The sequence below is a fragment of the Pagrus pagrus genome (assembly GCF_965226575.1).
Source record: "Pagrus pagrus genome assembly, chromosome: 8".
In the NCBI taxonomy this organism is placed as follows: domain Eukaryota; kingdom Metazoa; phylum Chordata; class Actinopteri; order Spariformes; family Sparidae; genus Pagrus; species Pagrus pagrus.
Genome location: NC_140192.1, coordinates 5,042,033 through 5,060,157, shown reverse-complemented (window position 1 = coordinate 5,060,157; position 18,125 = coordinate 5,042,033). Strand labels below are relative to the sequence as shown.

The 18,125-nt window shown below is 43.9% G+C and overlaps 1 protein-coding gene across 7 annotated transcripts in view; it reads left to right on the top strand.

Annotated features, from left to right (window-relative positions):
- The window catches only part of LOC311261597 (membrane-associated phosphatidylinositol transfer protein 2-like), a 43,930-nt gene that overhangs the window by 21,276 nt on the left and 4,529 nt on the right, over positions 1 to 18,125 (top strand). For 4 of the 7 annotated variants that reach the window (XM_084360373.1, XM_084360371.1, XM_084360372.1 and 1 more), the window contains exons 3-23: positions 1,498 to 1,712; positions 2,477 to 2,598; positions 3,218 to 3,451; positions 3,571 to 3,906; positions 5,899 to 5,994; positions 8,527 to 8,631; positions 8,711 to 8,775; positions 9,624 to 9,868; positions 10,107 to 10,296; positions 10,695 to 10,814; positions 10,945 to 11,159; positions 11,254 to 11,429; positions 11,994 to 12,164; positions 13,504 to 13,656; positions 14,666 to 14,830; positions 16,549 to 16,697; positions 16,796 to 16,912; positions 17,034 to 17,150; positions 17,253 to 17,401; positions 17,575 to 17,724; positions 17,850 to 18,030. In XM_084360373.1, the coding sequence (XP_084216499.1) occupies positions 1,498 to 1,712; positions 2,477 to 2,598; positions 3,218 to 3,451; positions 3,571 to 3,906; positions 5,899 to 5,994; positions 8,527 to 8,631; positions 8,711 to 8,775; positions 9,624 to 9,868; positions 10,107 to 10,296; positions 10,695 to 10,814; positions 10,945 to 11,159; positions 11,254 to 11,429; positions 11,994 to 12,164; positions 13,504 to 13,656; positions 14,666 to 14,830; positions 16,549 to 16,697; positions 16,796 to 16,912; positions 17,034 to 17,150; positions 17,253 to 17,401; positions 17,575 to 17,724; positions 17,850 to 18,030 (3,471 nt within the window). Of the gene's footprint in view, positions 1 to 1,497; positions 1,713 to 2,476; positions 2,599 to 3,217; positions 3,452 to 3,570; positions 3,907 to 5,898; positions 5,995 to 8,526; positions 8,632 to 8,710; positions 8,776 to 9,623; positions 9,869 to 10,106; positions 10,297 to 10,694; positions 10,815 to 10,944; positions 11,160 to 11,253; positions 11,430 to 11,993; positions 12,165 to 13,503; positions 13,657 to 14,665; positions 14,831 to 15,738; positions 16,030 to 16,548; positions 16,698 to 16,795; positions 16,913 to 17,033; positions 17,151 to 17,252; positions 17,402 to 17,574; positions 17,725 to 17,849; positions 18,031 to 18,125 lie in introns of all 7 variants that reach the window. The other 3 variants (XM_084360377.1, XM_084360375.1, XM_084360376.1) reach the window with 3 other exon arrangements.

Below are 18,125 nucleotides of genomic sequence, written 5' to 3'. Positions count from 1 at the left end.
CTAAACATATACCGTAGACTTTGATGGTGTCAGCTTTGTATTTTGTCAGGGTTTGATGCATGTTGGAAAAAAACATGGGCAGGATACATGCATGACACATTAGGGCAGGACCTGAGCTCACAACACAACAACGAAAAAGGATTTTACAGTAGAACGGTACAACATTGTACACAAATGAACAAAGCACACTTTTGCTTTCATTAAGAATCTAACATTTCATTCAGTGTTAACTTTAAGCATGTTATCTACTCCCTCACTTCCCTTTTTCCCCCTCTGGGAACGGCTGAGCCCTGGCCAGCGTTATTGTAATCTTTTTCCAGGTGAACTGGAAAGACTCATCCGTTGCTCCGGGCTGCTGTCACCTGTCAGCGGCCTAATTAAAGGCCCAGTCCAGCAATTTATCTTTCCAAATATAATCCTAATAGTACTCACAATAAAACACTGGCCCTTTTTCTTCTGACCAATCTAATTAAAAAGCCAACTGATAATGGAAATATACAGTATGCTTTATTGTGTTGTCAGGTGATTTTAATTATTGTTTACATGTGTGTATTTTTACAACTGCACACATTTTTATAGTGTTTGTATGCTTGTAAATTTGACATTTACACCTACTGTCTCGTGTACTGGCTGCATGTACGGCCAGTGTGACGGTGCTGTGGCGTCTGGGCTGTGTCTTTGGAGCTCTGTCCGGGCTGTTGAGAGCAGAGCGGTTGGCTAATGAATGACCTGTCAGAGGTAATGAGGTCCGGAGCGATGGACGCCTCATGGCTTCCTCCTCCCGACTCCACTGATTCACTGCCTTGCCTGCATCGTCTCTCTCCACCGGACTGACTGGAGAAATCTGTCTCTCCATTATCCAGGCGCTGCGCTAAATACTGCGTTTAACATGCTTTGTGTTGCACGCGAAAAGACTGGACTAAGGCAGATAAGAGAAACAGAAAAGATGGTGCATCAGTAATCTGTGACATTTATGGCGCTTGCTCTTTGCTCCACGTGTTTAAGATATCATCAGCAGCATTTGGACTATGCTCTGCTGTTTAGGTTTCCTTTTTACTGATTTTTTTTTTTTTTACTGATAACAATGACAGATCTTCCTCTTGCCATGCCGCACATTCCTAACTTTGAAGCTTTGGGTTCACCTAGCTGTAAGTCTACTCAACTGCAACTGCAGGCTCCACCCAGCCCGTCTTCCTCTGTGCACCTGGAATGTAAATATGGGAAAGGTGTGGCTCCGTTGGGTTTCCTGATTTGCAATTCAGAGCTGACTAAGCCGGCAGGAAGCTATTAATTTTGGCACCTGTGTTGTCTTGTGTTTCACTCTACTGAATGTACAACTAAAAGTGTGTTGCAACGTGACTGTGACGAAAGCTTGTTATTTTGTTATTATTTTGTTATTTTGTTTCAGATCGAGGGTAATTTGTATTCCTGTTCTTCAATGTAACACTGCACTACTTATACGACACGTTCAACTTCATGTGCTTGTTCATCCACCAGAAAAAGAGCCGAGAAGAGAGCTGTGGTGAAGGCAGCGGGGTTGAGATTCTAGAAAATAAACCCTACACAGATGGACCGGGTGGGATTGGCCAGTACACCCACAAGGTCTACCATATTGGCATGCACATTCCCAGCTGGTTCCGCTCCATCTTGCCCAAAGCAGCACTGAGGGTTGAAGAGGAGTCCTGGAACGCCTACCCTTACACCCGCACCAGGTGAGGTTCGCTACTGCAGGAAGGCCTCCTCCACACCCCTTCAGAGCAGAAGCGAGAGTACATTAAACTCTGCCAAAGCTGTGCAAAACTATGAATTTTTTATTTTGATGATAGAAATACTTTGTGTATGGGTGCCTGTTTGGTGAACACGAATCCAAAGACAAAGCTTAAACCTCCACCTGTTCAGAGGATATATGGTAATTCAAATCCTACTTGTATTCAGTGTAATATAAATGTGATTATGTCCAGTGTGAAGTCCGGCTCTAGCTGTCCTAGCCAAGAGAAAAAATAGACCTTGGAGCAAGTTGTCAGAATATTACAGAGCAGACCATCAGATCGGCGTGCGGCCAGCAGCGCTCCCAGGCTGTTAGATGTTGATGGCCCCTCATTCTCAGGGTGTCAGTGTGTTTGTCTGCGTGGTGCCTGACAAACACAGAGACGTGGAGGTGCTGAAAAGAGATGTGCCCTTGACTATACCGTCAGGATATTGATAGACTGCAAGTGCCTGTTGACACATCTATTCAACCAGTGACAGCTTTACTTCAGACGCCTCAGATGCAACAGATGGGCACGACTCACACGTCTTCTATCTTCGGCAGTGAGAGGGTGCTGTCATTCTTAATATAATAGTTCTGATCCTGAGCCATTCAGTTGACAAATATGTCGCTTAATGAAGGCAGATGTCAACTCATAATGCACTCTCGCTCTGTCGGGACAGTTGTTCTGTTTTCTTTTACTTCACTTTGTTGCCTCTCGTCCTTCAGATACACCTGTCCCTTTGTTGAGAAGTTCTCTATTGACATTGAGACCTACTACAAACCAGACACAGGCAACCAGGCAGATGTCTTCAACTTGTCTGCAGCAGAGAAGAGGCAGAGGACTATTGGTGAGAAAGTTTGGTATTAATCTGGAACCACTGCGCCAAAAAAAGCTCAGATATTAAGATATACTGTAGATGATGTGTGTCAGACTACTTTAACTTTCAAAGTCCACCACACGCATACATGCTCTTATTTTGAGACTGCAAATTATTATTTGCAGTGTAGCTACATTTAAGAATACCTTTTCTTGCAATAGTTACTTATGGTTACAAGTTAGTATTAGATTTAGTCTGACTGTCTCTTCATATTTGTCCTTTTGTGTCTCAAACATAAGGACCAGGTGAGGCCCACTTGTGGCAGTTTAGTGGTACTGCATATGTTTTTTCTCTGTTGTTTGGTAGCATGCTTATTGAATATGAAGCTGCTCATAAATGAATGGTTTGAGGGCATGCAGTGGCCCAGTTACAACTTTGAATGTAATCATTTTAATCAATGAATGATTCTTGCATGTGCTTGTCAGCTTGAAATTCAGCTATTAAAAGAATTTGACGCCACGCAGGTTCTACTCGCTCACCCACACACATCATGACATGATGTTAGACACAGAGTCAGTAGCATAATAAATGCAATACATTGAAAACACGTGACTCCTAATCACTTCTGGATTTGTACTATCTTTGGCAGACCCAATCGACATAGTGACAGATCCTATCCCCCCTCATGAGTACAAAGCGGAGGAGGACACACGGCTCTACAAGTCAGTCAAGACCCAGCGGGGTCCACTGCAGGACGACTGGATAGAAGAGTACAACAATAACCCGGGGAAGACCCCCATCATGTGTGCCTACAAACTGTGCAAGGTGGAGTTTCGCTACTGGGGCATGCAGTCCAAGATTGAACGCTTCATCCATGATGTTGGTAAGTATGCACTCAAATATGTTACAGTCCTTTATGTGATAGAGTAACTTTGTATATTTTGACAGGATTATAATCTTTTTCAAGATCTGTGTGTAATATTTTCCACCATCTCTTCCCAGGACTGAGAAAGGTGATGGTGCGTGCCCACCGGCAGGCCTGGTGCTGGCAGGATGAGTGGTACGGTCTGACCATGGAGGACATCCGGCAGCTGGAGCTGGAAACCCAGCTGGCCTTGGCCACCAAGATGGCCCAATTCAGTCAGGCGGAGGAGGCCACAGAGGCCAACGGAGGTGCTCCGTCTCCGGACAAAGACCAGGAGGCTAAAGAGGCAATCAGCTCCATTGAAGCTGAAGAGGTGGTCGTCAGCCAAGGAGGAGAGACTCTCCAGCCACGTGGTGTTCTCACCAAGCAGTGGTCCACTTCATCCAGATCCTCCCGCTCATCCAAGAGAGGAGGTGAGGAGCACACCATCTTCATCTGTATGACAGTGTGTGAGACTGACACTGGTGTGAAAGTTATCACAGGAACCTGCAGTCATTATGAATTTACATGACTCTCCCTGTGCAGTTTTTCAGCCCCTTCTACTGAAGCTGTGCCCTGTCCTGAGCCGTACTCCTTCCTTCACACATTGTCACCTCTATATTTACACCTCGTCATGCCTTATTTATCCAGTCTGCCACCTGAGTCCTTTCCGCCTTAAAAGGTTGAGGTAGACTAACAACAAAGTCAAACTGTTTCTTAAGTAAACACTGCCAGTTGTGATATTTGAGTCGCTGGAGTATGTGAAGTATTTAACAAGGTCACACTTGTGCAAAGGCAGAGTAGTGCTGTTACGTTGTTTGTGAAAAGTGACCCACCCCAAATTAGTCTGTTGAGTTTGAAACACTCATTCCTCTGTGAATTTGAGAGGTGACTGTTAAAAAGTAATTAGCTCACTTTCGTGTGAAGAATTGCATATTGACAACAAAAGGGATGATCGACTGTTGATGTTTTCTTGCTACGCTGACATTAAGATGATTTTAACTTACTAACCATCAGAACAAAGATCTTTTCCATGAATCTAAAAACCCCCAGATCGTATACTTCACTGGCACACATCTTTTACACAGCTTGCAGAATATGGTTACGTAATATCCTTTAGCTCTGCTTTGACAACTGGGTAAAACTCAAGTACAAGATGTTACGTTTTTCTCTGGCGCAAAGACTTCTTCCATGCTGGCATTTCACTGGCATGCTATGACGTCGGTACGCCCAAACCCTCCTACTCTTGCTGCCCTATGGCGTTTCCCACAATAACCATGATTGGATGATTGTACAGTATGAAAATAGAAATGATTGCCCAACCCCAATCCATGGAAACCACTTTTGCATCATAATTCATTCTGCAGTCTCTATGAACAGTACGCTCCAAAATGTTTTGCCAAAACTGCTTCATGTCCCCTCCTCAAAACTCTGTAGCTCTACAGGAAGTATTGTAATAGCAGTATTAAAAAATGCACAAACTGAATGAATCCGTTCTACTGAAGAGCTCCAAGCTCTTGTTGATTTGGTGTTAATAAAGTCAAAGTCAAAGCACACTCTGCTTTTGTGCCACACTTTGCTTTTCTGTCCAGCGTCCGATGTTAATCAGAATGTTTTCACTCTACTCGACCAATTTCTACTCACGCCCCCACATGTGCTGTACTATCAAACTTACCTCGCCTCACCCAAACAACTCTGCGGATCTCACCTGGTTATTTTTAGCAGCAGCTGTGACATCACAAACCACATGTCCGCTCTCATCAAAACACTCATCTCCAGTGTCACCCCTACATCAAGGCAGTGCTCACTGTAGCTGCCACCTGGACCCCGACTCTCATCCAGAGTGCCTTGTTTCACCCCCGTAACTCCCCCCCCTGTGGTTTTCTCCTGGGCTATTTATAGCTGCAGCGCTGACATCACAGACTAGAGCAGGCTGACGCTCTTCACATTGACCCTCCCCTCCACCACTGCTGTTTCTTTCTGTGTGCTGACAGCTACAGCTGGGTCCCCCCCCACCCTCTCACCAGGCTGCCCCTTAGAGCGACACCCTTCTCTTCCTCCGCACTAATGATATATGAGGCGAGGACTGAAGACACGTGATAGACGAGCCCCGCTTCTAGTATCACTATTTTCCTCAACTGGCATTCGGTGGTCGGTGTACATGTAGCTTGTCTGTGTTACATTGGGCCTCACTTTTCACACACCCCTCTGACCACCAAGCACTCCATCTGTGATGAAGTAATGCACCACTGAGACTGTTGCATGTTTATATAACACTGTGTGTGTGTGTGTGGGCTGGGGGAGATTGTGCAATATTTCTTTGTCATTGTGTGTGTGAGTGTGTGTGTTTAAAAAGGGAAAGAGAGAGGCTGAAACACATGTCCCAAAATAATGATGGATTTTTTTGTTCATGTTCGGTCTTTCAGTGAGCCCATCACGTCACAGCATCTCGGAGTGGAGGATGCAGAGCATAGCGCGAGACTCGGAAGACAGCTCGGACGAAGAGTTCTTCGACGCTCATGGTAACCGCAGTTTTAATTCATTTTATGGATTGGAGTCGATAGTTAGATCAATAGTTTTATTGTGTTCAGTTTTCCAAGAACTGCCTGCTCCCTTCTCTCCTGACTCTGCATGCATCTCTTTAACCACAGATCAGTTCTTAAGCTTCCCAGATACCCAGCATGCTTTGGGGCTGCAGTTGAAATAGGTGGGTGTGGTGGTGCGACAGCCATGCTCTCTCTGCTGGATGAGTTTGGCCGAGGACGCAGGCCGGGTGTCTCATCCTGACGTCTAGTTCAAAAATCACAATCGTCTCTGCCCATCAGTCCCCCCTGACCAACACATTATCTTTACACACACACACACACACACACACACACACACACACACACACACACACACACACACACACTGTCCTTTACAATTCATGATACGTCCAAGCAATAAATGATGCCCAACAAATAATTCATCAATGTTTGTGTGGTTAAATTGTTTCAGAACATTTTATCATAATGATGAAATAAGAATAAAATTGTGCTCTCGTTTGTCATGTTGATACCAATTTAGCTGCACTCGTTAGTCTCCACCTGTTTCAAGTGTAATAAATCTTGCTCATGTTATATTGAGTAGAAATCATTAGACTGAATTGTGTTGACATGTGATAATTTATTGCTTTTTTTAAAATTAGTATTCATGTTTGTCCGGGTGAATTATTGCATGTTGGGTGACTGAAGTGAAAGCACATTACATTTTATTAAATGAACTGATTAAACTTAATTAAAGATGAAGTGTACACGAGACACGGTGCATATGAACACAAGTGTGTGCTTTGGTGCTTGGATGAATCACATGATGGTGGTACACAAATTAAATTTGGAAACAGACTGACTTGGCTCAGATTGCCTCTGATATTAGATTTCTATCTTTAAAGTTTGTTTGTGGGCGCCGTCGTCCTGCAGTTATCGTCTGTTACAAACACTTGAGGTGCATCTCCAAGCTTGTTTTGTACTGTCGCATTCACCTTTTCTGTGTGGCTTGTCTTTTTTCAGAATAAATAAAATAAGATGAGATAAATAAAAGGAAAGCCTTAAGAAAACTCATCATAGACCCACATTCAGTGTGTCTACATTGCCATGGATTATTAATGGGAGGTGTGAATCTACACATCAGTATACACACTACACTTGTCCTATAAAGCTGGTGGTAGTTATTCTTCCATCTGATAAAACTACCAAAGTTATATTTTTACATCACATCTTTTACTCAAATACGACTTTTGGGTACAATTGACTGAAGAAATGAAAGCAGATGCATTTGTTCTATGAGTAGTACTTGAGTTAAAAGTATCAAAAGTAATTTTCTGGCACTAAATGTACCTCAGTATTAGAAGTACAAGCAAAAGCATCTGCACAGTGTATTTTAGGGTTCAGCTGATTGTTCTGGTCGATTAACACATACCCAATTCAGCATTTTTTCTGATTATCAGGACCGGTGTTTTTGAAATGTAGTAAAATAAATCATTTTGAAAATGAGCTACATTGGCTCTGATGCAGCCTAAAGTGATCAACTGAATGAAGCGAGTAAAAACTACAATATTTGCTTCCAAAATGTAGTGAGAGTATAAAGTAGCAGAAAATATAAATACTCCACTACGTCCAGTACAGTACTTGAGTAAATGTACTACTTGTTATGTTCCATCACTGCTACTACACAACTTGCAGTTGAAGCTGTAATGAAATGTAAAGTCTGATGAAATAAAGTTGCCTCCTTACCCTCACACCTTATTTTGTTTTTACCTAGGTTAGAACTGGGCTCTATTTGTAAAGCAACTGAGTGAAATAAAAAAGTACTTAAGAAAAAGCCATTTTATGTTATGTGGTGTACAGGACACACTCTTTTATAAAACACATACAACTGATGACAGGAGGCTGATGTTAAAAACAGTCTCACTCTGGTGTTTGGGTTTATGAGAAACTGGCTGCACCCTAGTATTTGCTTGCAGTAAAATAAAATGATTACCGGTCTACACAAAAGATGTGGTATTTATTAGTTTATTAGTGTAGTGTAGTTAGTCGCATGACATTTGTTACTTTCAATTTTAGACTAGATTTCCAAGCTGAAGTGAACAGGAGGTGGCTGCCTGTTTCTAAGAAATGAAGATGCTGGCAGTGGAACAAAAATGTCCCGAGAGAGACATTAGCGGATGAAACGGGATATTCGTTTTTAGATCCTCAACCTTCCTTTTTAAATCTCAGATTAACGTCAGTGGAAGGATCACACAATCTATCATGTGTTTATTTGAATTCAAAAGATACATACTAGCTTGAATCTCGTAGGTAATGGTTTAATCTATTTAGTCAGTTTATTTGACAATATCTTGTTTGGACAGTTCCTTTCTGTTGGTCAACTGTTTCATCATATAAACAAATGTAACTTGTATAACTCTGTTTGTCACTATGTATTGGTTATACACCACCAGTGTTAGACAAATTTGTTAACCCCGAATGGCACATATACTGTAGTTGATCATGGTTTATCTTGTGTCGTCCCTGCAGAGGATCTCTCAGACGGCGAGGAGGTCCTCCCAAAGGAAATCGCCAAGTGGAACTCCAACGACCTCATGGACAAGATTGAAGCTTCAGAGGCCGAAGAAACTCCTGGTATGATGAAAACCATTCGCACTTCATCGTGGAGAGTCACACTCCCTCAGTACTTAAGAATGTATGTGTGTGTTTGCAGGTGAGCTGTTCAAGGAAATGACTATGGATTATGAAAGAGCAGCCAGTGAGGAAAGACTAGATGAGGTATGTGTGTCTGACAGCGAGTGTTTATCCACTAAACATAACTGGAAGCAGCCTTCTCTGATGCAGAACCATGTCTGAAATAAATATTCCTGAAGAGTCCTCTCCAGAAAATGCCCATCAGGACCCAAAGCTTCTGTGTAACTTGATTTAATTTTCATAAACATTTGCATCAGGCTTTACAGTTTGGAAGATAACAGAAGGGATGTTTGTCCCTGAGCCTCTCTGTCCTCTTGTGTTCAGATGCGTGGCTCTGTTAGTGGCAAAGCCGATAGCTCTCCCATTCCCACCATCACGGTAACAAGGCACCAGTCAGTAAGTAAACATTTTGGCCCGAGTGCACTGTGGGCTACAGTAGCTCCACAGAGACCTCCCAGTCCCCCTGAACAAACCCAGTATTTACTGCCCCTGCCCTTTTTTCCCCCGCCGTTGCCCCGAACCTAAATCCATGTGTACACCTCAACCTCACCGCCCTCTGTTCAACTCCCGTGTACTTGCAGCTGTGGTGTTGAGTGTACATGTAGTGCTTCTTTGAAAATGTTTTGTATCAAAATATGTTGTTCAGTTTAATGTAACGTGTCCTCAGGAAGTATTGTCGCTGTTTGCTGTTAGTTGAACAGTTGTCCAGGTGGAGTGAAGGTTGGCTCTGTCCTGTTTCCCTTCATGCTTCTCTGCCCCTCTCACATTTTCTTCTGTGGTCCATGTTTGAAGAGACAGACACAATCTGACAAAACAAATGATTTGATGCAAAGTAACTAGGACATTATTGTTTATCTGTCATTTCTCTATTAGCATTTCTTGAATTCTCCAAGAGTTGTTCCTCATCATCCAGAAAACATTTCTGTTCTCAGGAGAGCTCGTCCCAGCAGTGTCTGCAGCCCTCCAAGATCCACGTGCTGATCTTAGTTCTGCACGGAGGGAACATCCTGGACACAGGCGGAGGCGACCAGAACAGCAAGCAGGCCGACGTCAACACGATTAGTACTGCTTTTGACACAGTCATGCGTGTCCACTACCCCGCTGCGCTGGGACGCATCGCCATCCGCTTGGTACCCTGCCCTGCCATCTGTGCCGAGGCCTTCTCCCTGGTGTCCAAGTAAGAGGACACATATGCACACATTTTTCTGCACGCTGCAAGCATTGTGGGTAATGATTGAATGTTTCTGTTTATTGACTGTGATTGCTGTTTGCTTTTGATGGAAAAAGTCCAGGTGCAGCTCATGGTCATGGCCCCCCTCTTCCTGTGTTTATTTCTTCACACTCCTCTTTGGACTGCCCTTGATCCGTGAAATATTTTCATAATTAAATGTATTTATATTTGCTCCTTCACGAAGCCTGAGCCCGTACAGCTACGATGAGGGTTGTCTGTCCAGCAGCCAGGACCACATTCCCCTGGCGGCCCTCCCCCTCCTCGCCACCTCGGCTCCACAGTACCAGGAGGCCATGGCCACCGTCATCGTCAGAGCCAACCAGGTGTACGCAGACTTCATTAGGTCTCTGGACGGGGCAGCCTTCTCCGGCCAGGTCAGTTACTGTCCTGTCGTCAGACACCAAAAGTTTTGAGTTGTTCCCTTTTGATGTTTTGTGTTTCTGTTATAATCTCGCCGTATCACAGCTGAGCCTGTTCTTGAAATTTGTATTGCTTTGTACCCTTTATAGCCAAATATTGATCAACACTAGATAACACATTATTAATTTGATTCTCTGCATCATCGCAAACAGTTGTAAAATAATGAACGTCAACATGATTTATGATATTTCCTCCTGGAAAACAACTTTTTTTATGAGCATATTCACCTTGTTTTATTATTGAACTGCCTTGGAGCAGGTGTATAGATGTTTTCGACAAACTTGAACTTATTAAGAACAAATATAAGATTATTTCTTTTATTTACTGTAAGTCTGACCCTTTTCTGCTCTAGGTGTGCCTCATTGGGGACTGCGTGGGAGGAATATTGGGATTCGATGCACTGTGCAGTAGCAATCAGACAGTTAATGAAAGCCAGAACAGCAGTCGCCGGGGCAGTGTTGTCAGTGTGCAGGTAAGAGACAAAAAGTGTCAAAAATATGTCTCTGAAACTGACATTGTTCTGAAATCACCCAAAGATATATGGATTCTTTTTCTGAAGTGTTTTAAGTTTTTTACCAAATGTCGCCGAATCGCCCCTTCAGGACCAGGACCTCCTCTCTCCTGGCATCATCGTCAACAGCGGGCACGGGTCAGCCTCTCCGACCCTGGAGGGCAGCCGCCACCTCAGTCGCAGTAACATCGACATCCCTCGTGCCGGTACAGGAGACGACAACAAGAGATCACTGCAACGCAAGAGAAGCGACTCCTCCACCTACGAACTGGACACAATAAAACAGCACCAGGCCTTCCTGACCAGGTGTGTTGAGTGTGGGATGACAAAACTCTTTGTCAGTTCTTGTTTTTTATGTATTTTCAGTCCTCATGGAAATGACTTTGCGCTGTCCTTGCAGCTTACACTCCAGTGTCCTCAGGAACGACACAGTCTCACGGAGGTCGAGCAGCAGCACTATGCTGGATGGAGGCTCCCTGGGGAAGTTTGACTTTGAGGTGGCCGACTTTTTCCTCTTTGGTTCTCCACTGGGCTTGGTACTCGCCCTGAGAAAGACTGTCATTCCTATGCTGGATGGTAAGCTACTTTGGACAGAGGACTGCAATACTTAAAATGTAATCAGTGGTAGCAAAACTGTTTGTGTTGCATACAACACATTATGGAAGAGAATTTAATATATTTTCTGTCTGCAAAAGTACAAAAAGTTAACTTCAGGTAGAGATATAGCTAATTAGGCTAATAATCGATAGTTGCCGACTATTTTGATAATCAATTTAACGAGTTGAGTATTTTTTCCAGTAATAATAAAGATGTGCTTGCTCCAGCTTCTAAAATGTTTCCTGCTCTGCTTTTTCATTTATGACAGTAAATGGAGAGTATTTTGGTTTTGGACTGTTTTGGCCACTTTGGCCTCTTGAAACTTGAACATTTTTCACCAAGTTTTGACATTTTAGAGACTAAATGATTAATCAATTAGTCATGAAAATAATCATAATAGTATTTTTTCATCATAAAAATGATAACTGTATGTCTGGTTGTGTTTATCGAGACTAAAAAAGGATTTTTGAGAAAGATAAGGGATGGGTTTGTAGATCCTTTCCTTCTCCTCTCTCATGTTTTTGATTCACTTTCTCCCCCTAGTGGCCCAGCTGCGTCCTGCCTGTCAGCAGGTCTACAACCTGTTCCATCCAGCTGATCCCTCAGCCTCTCGACTGGAGCCTCTGCTGGAGAGGAAATTTCACCTCCTGCCTCCCTTCAACGTGCCCCGTTACCAACGCTTTCCCCTGGGAGACGGAAACTCCGCCCTACTGGGTGAGCCCTCTGCAGAAATGATGTATAAAAGCCTCATTAATACAAATTCAGTGAACCTCCAGTTATTAATTACAGTTTAGAAGAATTGATTTAATTCTGACTTGGATTCACATGCACAGACACAAATGTGAAAGTCACAGAAATGAAATGAACATGTGCTGACACTGCACGCACTGACCGTAACCCACTGTCCTGTTTCCCATGGATGCATGCCATAGACAACACATGCCTTTAAATACATCTCAGTAGCACACTGTGAGTTCCTTTACGCACAGAGTAAACATTGTCTCAAAGAAAAATGAAACATTTTTCTACTGTTTGTGCTTCAAAGTCTTTTGTGAAGCAGTTTATTCATCTAAATGTGGTCATAGTCCTGCTGGTGGTTTCTGTTTGGACTGGTCATTATAGTGGAGTAACCCTTTGAGCCTTAACCTAAACTGTTTATACAGACATTTGTCTGTGACTCCCCTCCAGATAGGACACAGAAATGATTGAGTAGGACTGTACTGAATGTAATCGTCATCACCCCTAAAGAACTCACTCCCTTTGTGTGCAGGAGCAAAATTTTTTAAATGCAAAATGCCAGCAAATGTGGATTGAAGCTGAAAACGTTGTGAATTTTGGGAACGACACCTTTTTTTCTATTAATTACGACTTTCTGACTTTACAAGTCTCGAGTTATTTGAAATGTATACGAATTGTATAATACTCTTATATTAGCAGAGCCTAATCGATTTCTGCTACCGTGTAGAAACACCAGGTTTAAACAGAAAAAGAGACATGCAGAATTTAATGTTAATTTAAAATTCTAATGTCAATGTTATGAATGAAGCTTTGAAGCCTGTTAGTGAGGTAACTAATGAGCAGAGGATATTTTCCTGAGGCTTATTCAAAAAGAGTGATATGAGGGTTAATAAGCTGTACAAGCTTGAAGATATTTTTGAAGGACGTCAGACGAAGGTTGTGTCAGAGTCCTAAGAAGGATAGCTCTCATCTCCTCAGGTCTGTCTTGTGTAGCAGATACCGAAGTTTTTGATACCGATAAAGTTTTTCAAATTCAAGATCACTTTTGAGATAACATAGTGCAATCTGAGCATAGTGTTATGTGATAGTGAGGTTTTAAAGAAGTGGGCTCGACTAAGGGCTTGACTCTGCTTTCTTGTCTCACGTTCAGTTGTTCTTGCTTCATATGTTTTTGTGTCTTCCCTGTCTTCTTTCTTTCTTCCTCTTTCGGCCTCCTGTCCCCATATCTGCGTACGTGACTCTCTACCTCCAAACCACTCTTCCCTCCCCCCCCTTTTACCTCTGCCCCTTCTGCCCCTCCACCTCCCCTCTGTAGTGGAGACAGTCCAGAGCAACGCTCAGCTGCTACTTGACAGTGGGCCTCCCCTGTCCTTTCGCTGTCAGGAGACCATCAGTGAGACCTGCATCCCTGTGCCTGTGCTAAACTGGCAGGAGGGCTCCCTCAAAGCCACACCCGCCACTATGGAGTGTGTGTAGCCTCTCCCATTCACCTGCATCTGTCCTCACGCCCCATTCACTGTGTTTCTTTTTGTCTGTCTGTGCCATCCTTATTGCTGTCTCGTCCAAGATGCTCAGATTTATACCTACCATGTGTCCTCTCTGAGTATTCCCATTGCCCATCTGATCAGGCCAGACAAAGATACACTGATAGACCAGGATAAATGCTTTTTTTAATCTAAATAACTTGCTACCAACAACCCTCTTTCCTGGTTGAATTCTTGGTCTCTTAACAATTTAAAATAACACAAAATTGTAACAACTTGCCATGGAAATACTTCGGAAAATCTGACAAGCATCTCATGTGGTGTTACATTTCATCATTGCCATCATATGTTCATGTCAGTGTTTGCAGGACACAAGCATTTGTGTTTGTGCTGTGTTTTTTAACCGGGTTTTATTGTGTATGCATCATCTCCATAATATCAGATTAATGATGTCAACGGAGGGTATTTCTCTCTATATCGTCTGACTTTCAGAGAGGTTTGATGTGAAGATTGTGCTGCCTGTGACGTTGTGTTTGCGTAGTGTGCTGTGCGTGGAGCTCTATCTGTACATCCTGAATACACTGTGTCCTATGTTTCTCCTTGTGATAATGGTCAGAGGTCATCTGATTTTAATATATATCATTATGCCTGCAAAACCAAAGGACTATAACGTGATACTACTTCGCTATTAGATAAAAATCACCTTCATATGAGATACTGACATGTGGGTGTGACTGTAATAGATGTGGACATTTGTGATCTTACATTCACTAAGTGTTTTATGTACTCATGCGCCCGGTTACAGAAATCTGACCTTGGCCGCCATGTGGCCGCCTTCTGGTTTCACATGTCCTCTGAAACCATGGTGCCTGCCCGCCGTCACATTTCTCTCCTGCCACCCCAAACCCACGTCTCCCTCCCCACCCTCCATCACTGTGAGTTCCCCTTACCTGTGTCTCTGTCTAATGGGATCTCCTTGTTTCGGCTCAATAGCGGATGTTGTTCAGTCTCATGGTGGTGTCTTCATGGACAGTTCGTACCCCTCATCCCCCGTAACGGGCCCCCTCTCCCGGGGCCAGCGGAGGGCCAGTGAGGTCAGCATTGCCAGCCAGGTCTCAGGAATGGCAGACAGTTACACTGCCTCCAACATAGCCAACAGTAAGTGTTCTCAATACCAACCAGCCTCTCTCTCTCTCTTCCTTGCACTCACACAAACACTGGTAGTTATTCTCCTTCTTTCTCTTTCATTCAGCCTAACTTTTCTCCCTATTTCTCTCTCTTTCCGACTCTCCTCCTTCATCTTCTCTCTCAACCCCGTTACTCTGACTCTACACACACCCCACGCCACAGCTGGAGCAGTCTACTCAGCCTGATAGACATGAATACCCCACTCCCTTTTTCTACTTTTTCTGCTCAGCCCGAAGCAACACCTGCATCATAACGAGGCTGTTTCTTGTTGAAATTCAAAGTCCCAGTATGAGCCAGTAGAGTCCTGAAGAACAGCAAGTTTAGCGCCACTTTTCACTGTCTGTCTTACTCTTATCCACTGTCTAAATGTAAATGCAATGAACGAGTGCTGCATTTATCTAATGTTGCAATGCATGTAGACACCTGCCTCCCTCAGCCATTTCCTGCATTGTCCACTCCCCAGTGCAATGTTTGCTGAGATGACCGGTATTCTGTTGTGTTTTATGTGAGACTGTCCTTCGAAGTCCTCCCCCTCCCTCTCTATTTCACTTCTGTTACCAAAGCATTTATTTGTACTTCACATAATTGTTCTGCACAGCTGTTTTTAGCACCTGCAGTGTAACCCCGGAGCTGCACATGAACTAAATACGACACCTGAGCATGAAGAGGACGTTCAGCAGCAGCGCGCCGCCTTACTGCCTTAACTGCACTAACAATTACTTTTCAGCTTGGACTTTCACAGTTCTGTCGCAGGCAGCTTACTGACACTGGACGCGTCCCAACATCACTCCTCAAACTGTTTAAACTGTCATAGACATACCATACCAACGTGCATCCTTTTTTCATATGATTTCTTTCTGTTTGTTTTCTCCCCATAGCCAAATCATGCCAAATTAACCAATCCAAAAAGTTGAGCCTTTTGTCCCAACTCGCCTTATCGTCACCAACCAAATTCTTCCTGAAAAGTCCTCCTAAGTCCCGTAAGAAAGCAGAGGCTGGCCAGGCCCCAGGATCTCCTGATGCAGATCTGGCAGCAGAGCTGGACAGTGGGGCAGAGACTAGTGAAGGTCAAAGTCCCATTGGTCAGTACGAGAACTGCCTGTCAGCTGGGCTGGACTTTGCTATATCTGATCTGGTCTCTCTGGACTCCCAGGCGGAAGTGGAGCAAGGTATTTTTCTAAGGGAGGGGCCTTCTGACATCAACGTGAGGCTACAGCTCTTCTCTGTGTGCTGGTTGACACTGTGTCAAAATCCAAAACCTCAATGCTGCTCTTCCAGAAAGCCTCTTTTCCTTCCCTTTATTCGTATTCTTTCAAAATTGATTCATAAGGAAACAAGGTATTCACTTTCAATAATGAGGAATAATGCATAAATCCAGACCTTGCCTTTGGTTTCCAAATCCATAATCTTGACTAACATACTCACATAAATCCCCACCTTCAGTTGCTCATATAATCATGTGTCATCTCTAACTGTGTTTTTGCTTCCTTCTGCACTTGATTTTTTCTGGAAATAACATTATAAACTCCTGATTTCCTTCGTTTAGCTCAAGAAATGCTGGGATCGGTGTTGATTGTGGTTTAACACTGAAATTGTCTTTTTCTTTAGCGGGGCATCACATACCTCACACTAGTTCTTGCAGTTTCGTCTTACATATCTGCGCTGTATTCACTTCATTCCCATCGTAGTTGCAGCACGTTGGTGGGGCACAAAGCGGCTGGACTTTGCCCTGTACTGCCCCGATGCTTTGACCGCTTTCCCCACTGTGGCTTTACCACACCTCTTCCATGCATCCTACTGGGAATCCACAGATGTTGTGTCTTTCCTCCTAAGACAGGTAAGTCAACTTTAGAAACCACCATTCTTTATGCGACCAGCACGACGTTAGTCCTCGTCAGAGATACTGAAGGAGAGCCATTGAAATGTCTCTTGTAGGTCATGAGGCATGAAAACTCCAGCATCCTGGAGCTTGATGGCAAAGAAGTGTCTGAATTCACCCCCTCCAAACCTCGGGAGAAGTGGCTCCGAAAGAGGACTCATGTGAAGATCAGGGTAGGGATCAGACGGAGAAAAGCGTTTCTCAGAATCATTCTTTTATTTTCATCCATAAAATCAGCATCAATAACCTTGTAACATCAAATAAGCTTGTATGTTTCTTTCACTCCTTTGACAGAACGTGACTGCCAACCACCGTGTGAACGATGCAGTGTTTACAGAAGACTTGCAGCAGGTCGTGACAGGTCGCTTCATGTACGGTCCTCTTGACATGGTCACTTTGGCCGGGGAGAAGGTGATCACTCTTTCGTCTTTAAAACAGCACACATAGACTGCTACTACTGTCAGTAGTGCTTTGGTAATTTGTGCTCAACCAAGGTTTTGTAATCCTGTGCAGGTTGACCTCCACATCATGACCCAGCCTCCATCAGGAGAATGGGTGTACTTCAACACAGAGGTGACCAACAGCAGTGGCCGTGTGTCTTTTGTCATCCCAGAGGACAAACGTCTGGGCATCGGAGTCTACCCGGTCAAAATGGTTGTCAGGTGAGATGAGTTTGACCTTTTCGGTAGGTAATCATAGTAGGAAAAGCCCTACTCATAACATTAACAAGGACTATGTATTTAGGTGTCCCAGTAAGCACAACAGCAGCCAGAAAAAAACTACTTCACCTGGTCTTTGCTTTTCTCCATTTTCTTACTCTCCTTTCATTCTCCAGGGGCGACCACACATTTGCAGACAGCTACCTGACAGTTATTCCGCGAGGCACAGAGTTTGTGGTTTTCAGCATCGACGGGTCATTTGCTGCCAGTGTGTCGATCATGGGCAGTGATCCCAAAGTGCGGGCAGGAGCCGTGGATGTTGTCAGGTACCCTGCTGCTGCTCTGCTTCTCATGTTTTCTTGGGTTTGAAACGAGAGTCTCTTTCGGACTGAAGCACATTCGCACGTAGCATTGTTTTTTAATTCTGTTCTCCCGTTCCTTCTCATTGCAGGCACTGGCAGGATTTAGGCTATTTGATCATCTATGTGACAGGACGACCTGACATGCAGAAGCAGCGGGTGGTGGCTTGGTTGTCTCAGCACAACTTCCCTCATGGTATTGTCTCCTTCTGCGACGGCCTGGTCCACGACCCGCTCAGACACAAGGCCAACTTCCTCAAGTCCCTGTCAGAGGTCAGACTGGGAGGAAGGGAGGATTGAGGGGGGTCTTTAGAAGTACCGTAGTTTGTCTGTGTGTAGTCTTGATCTTTGTGGAATCAATTGTTAAG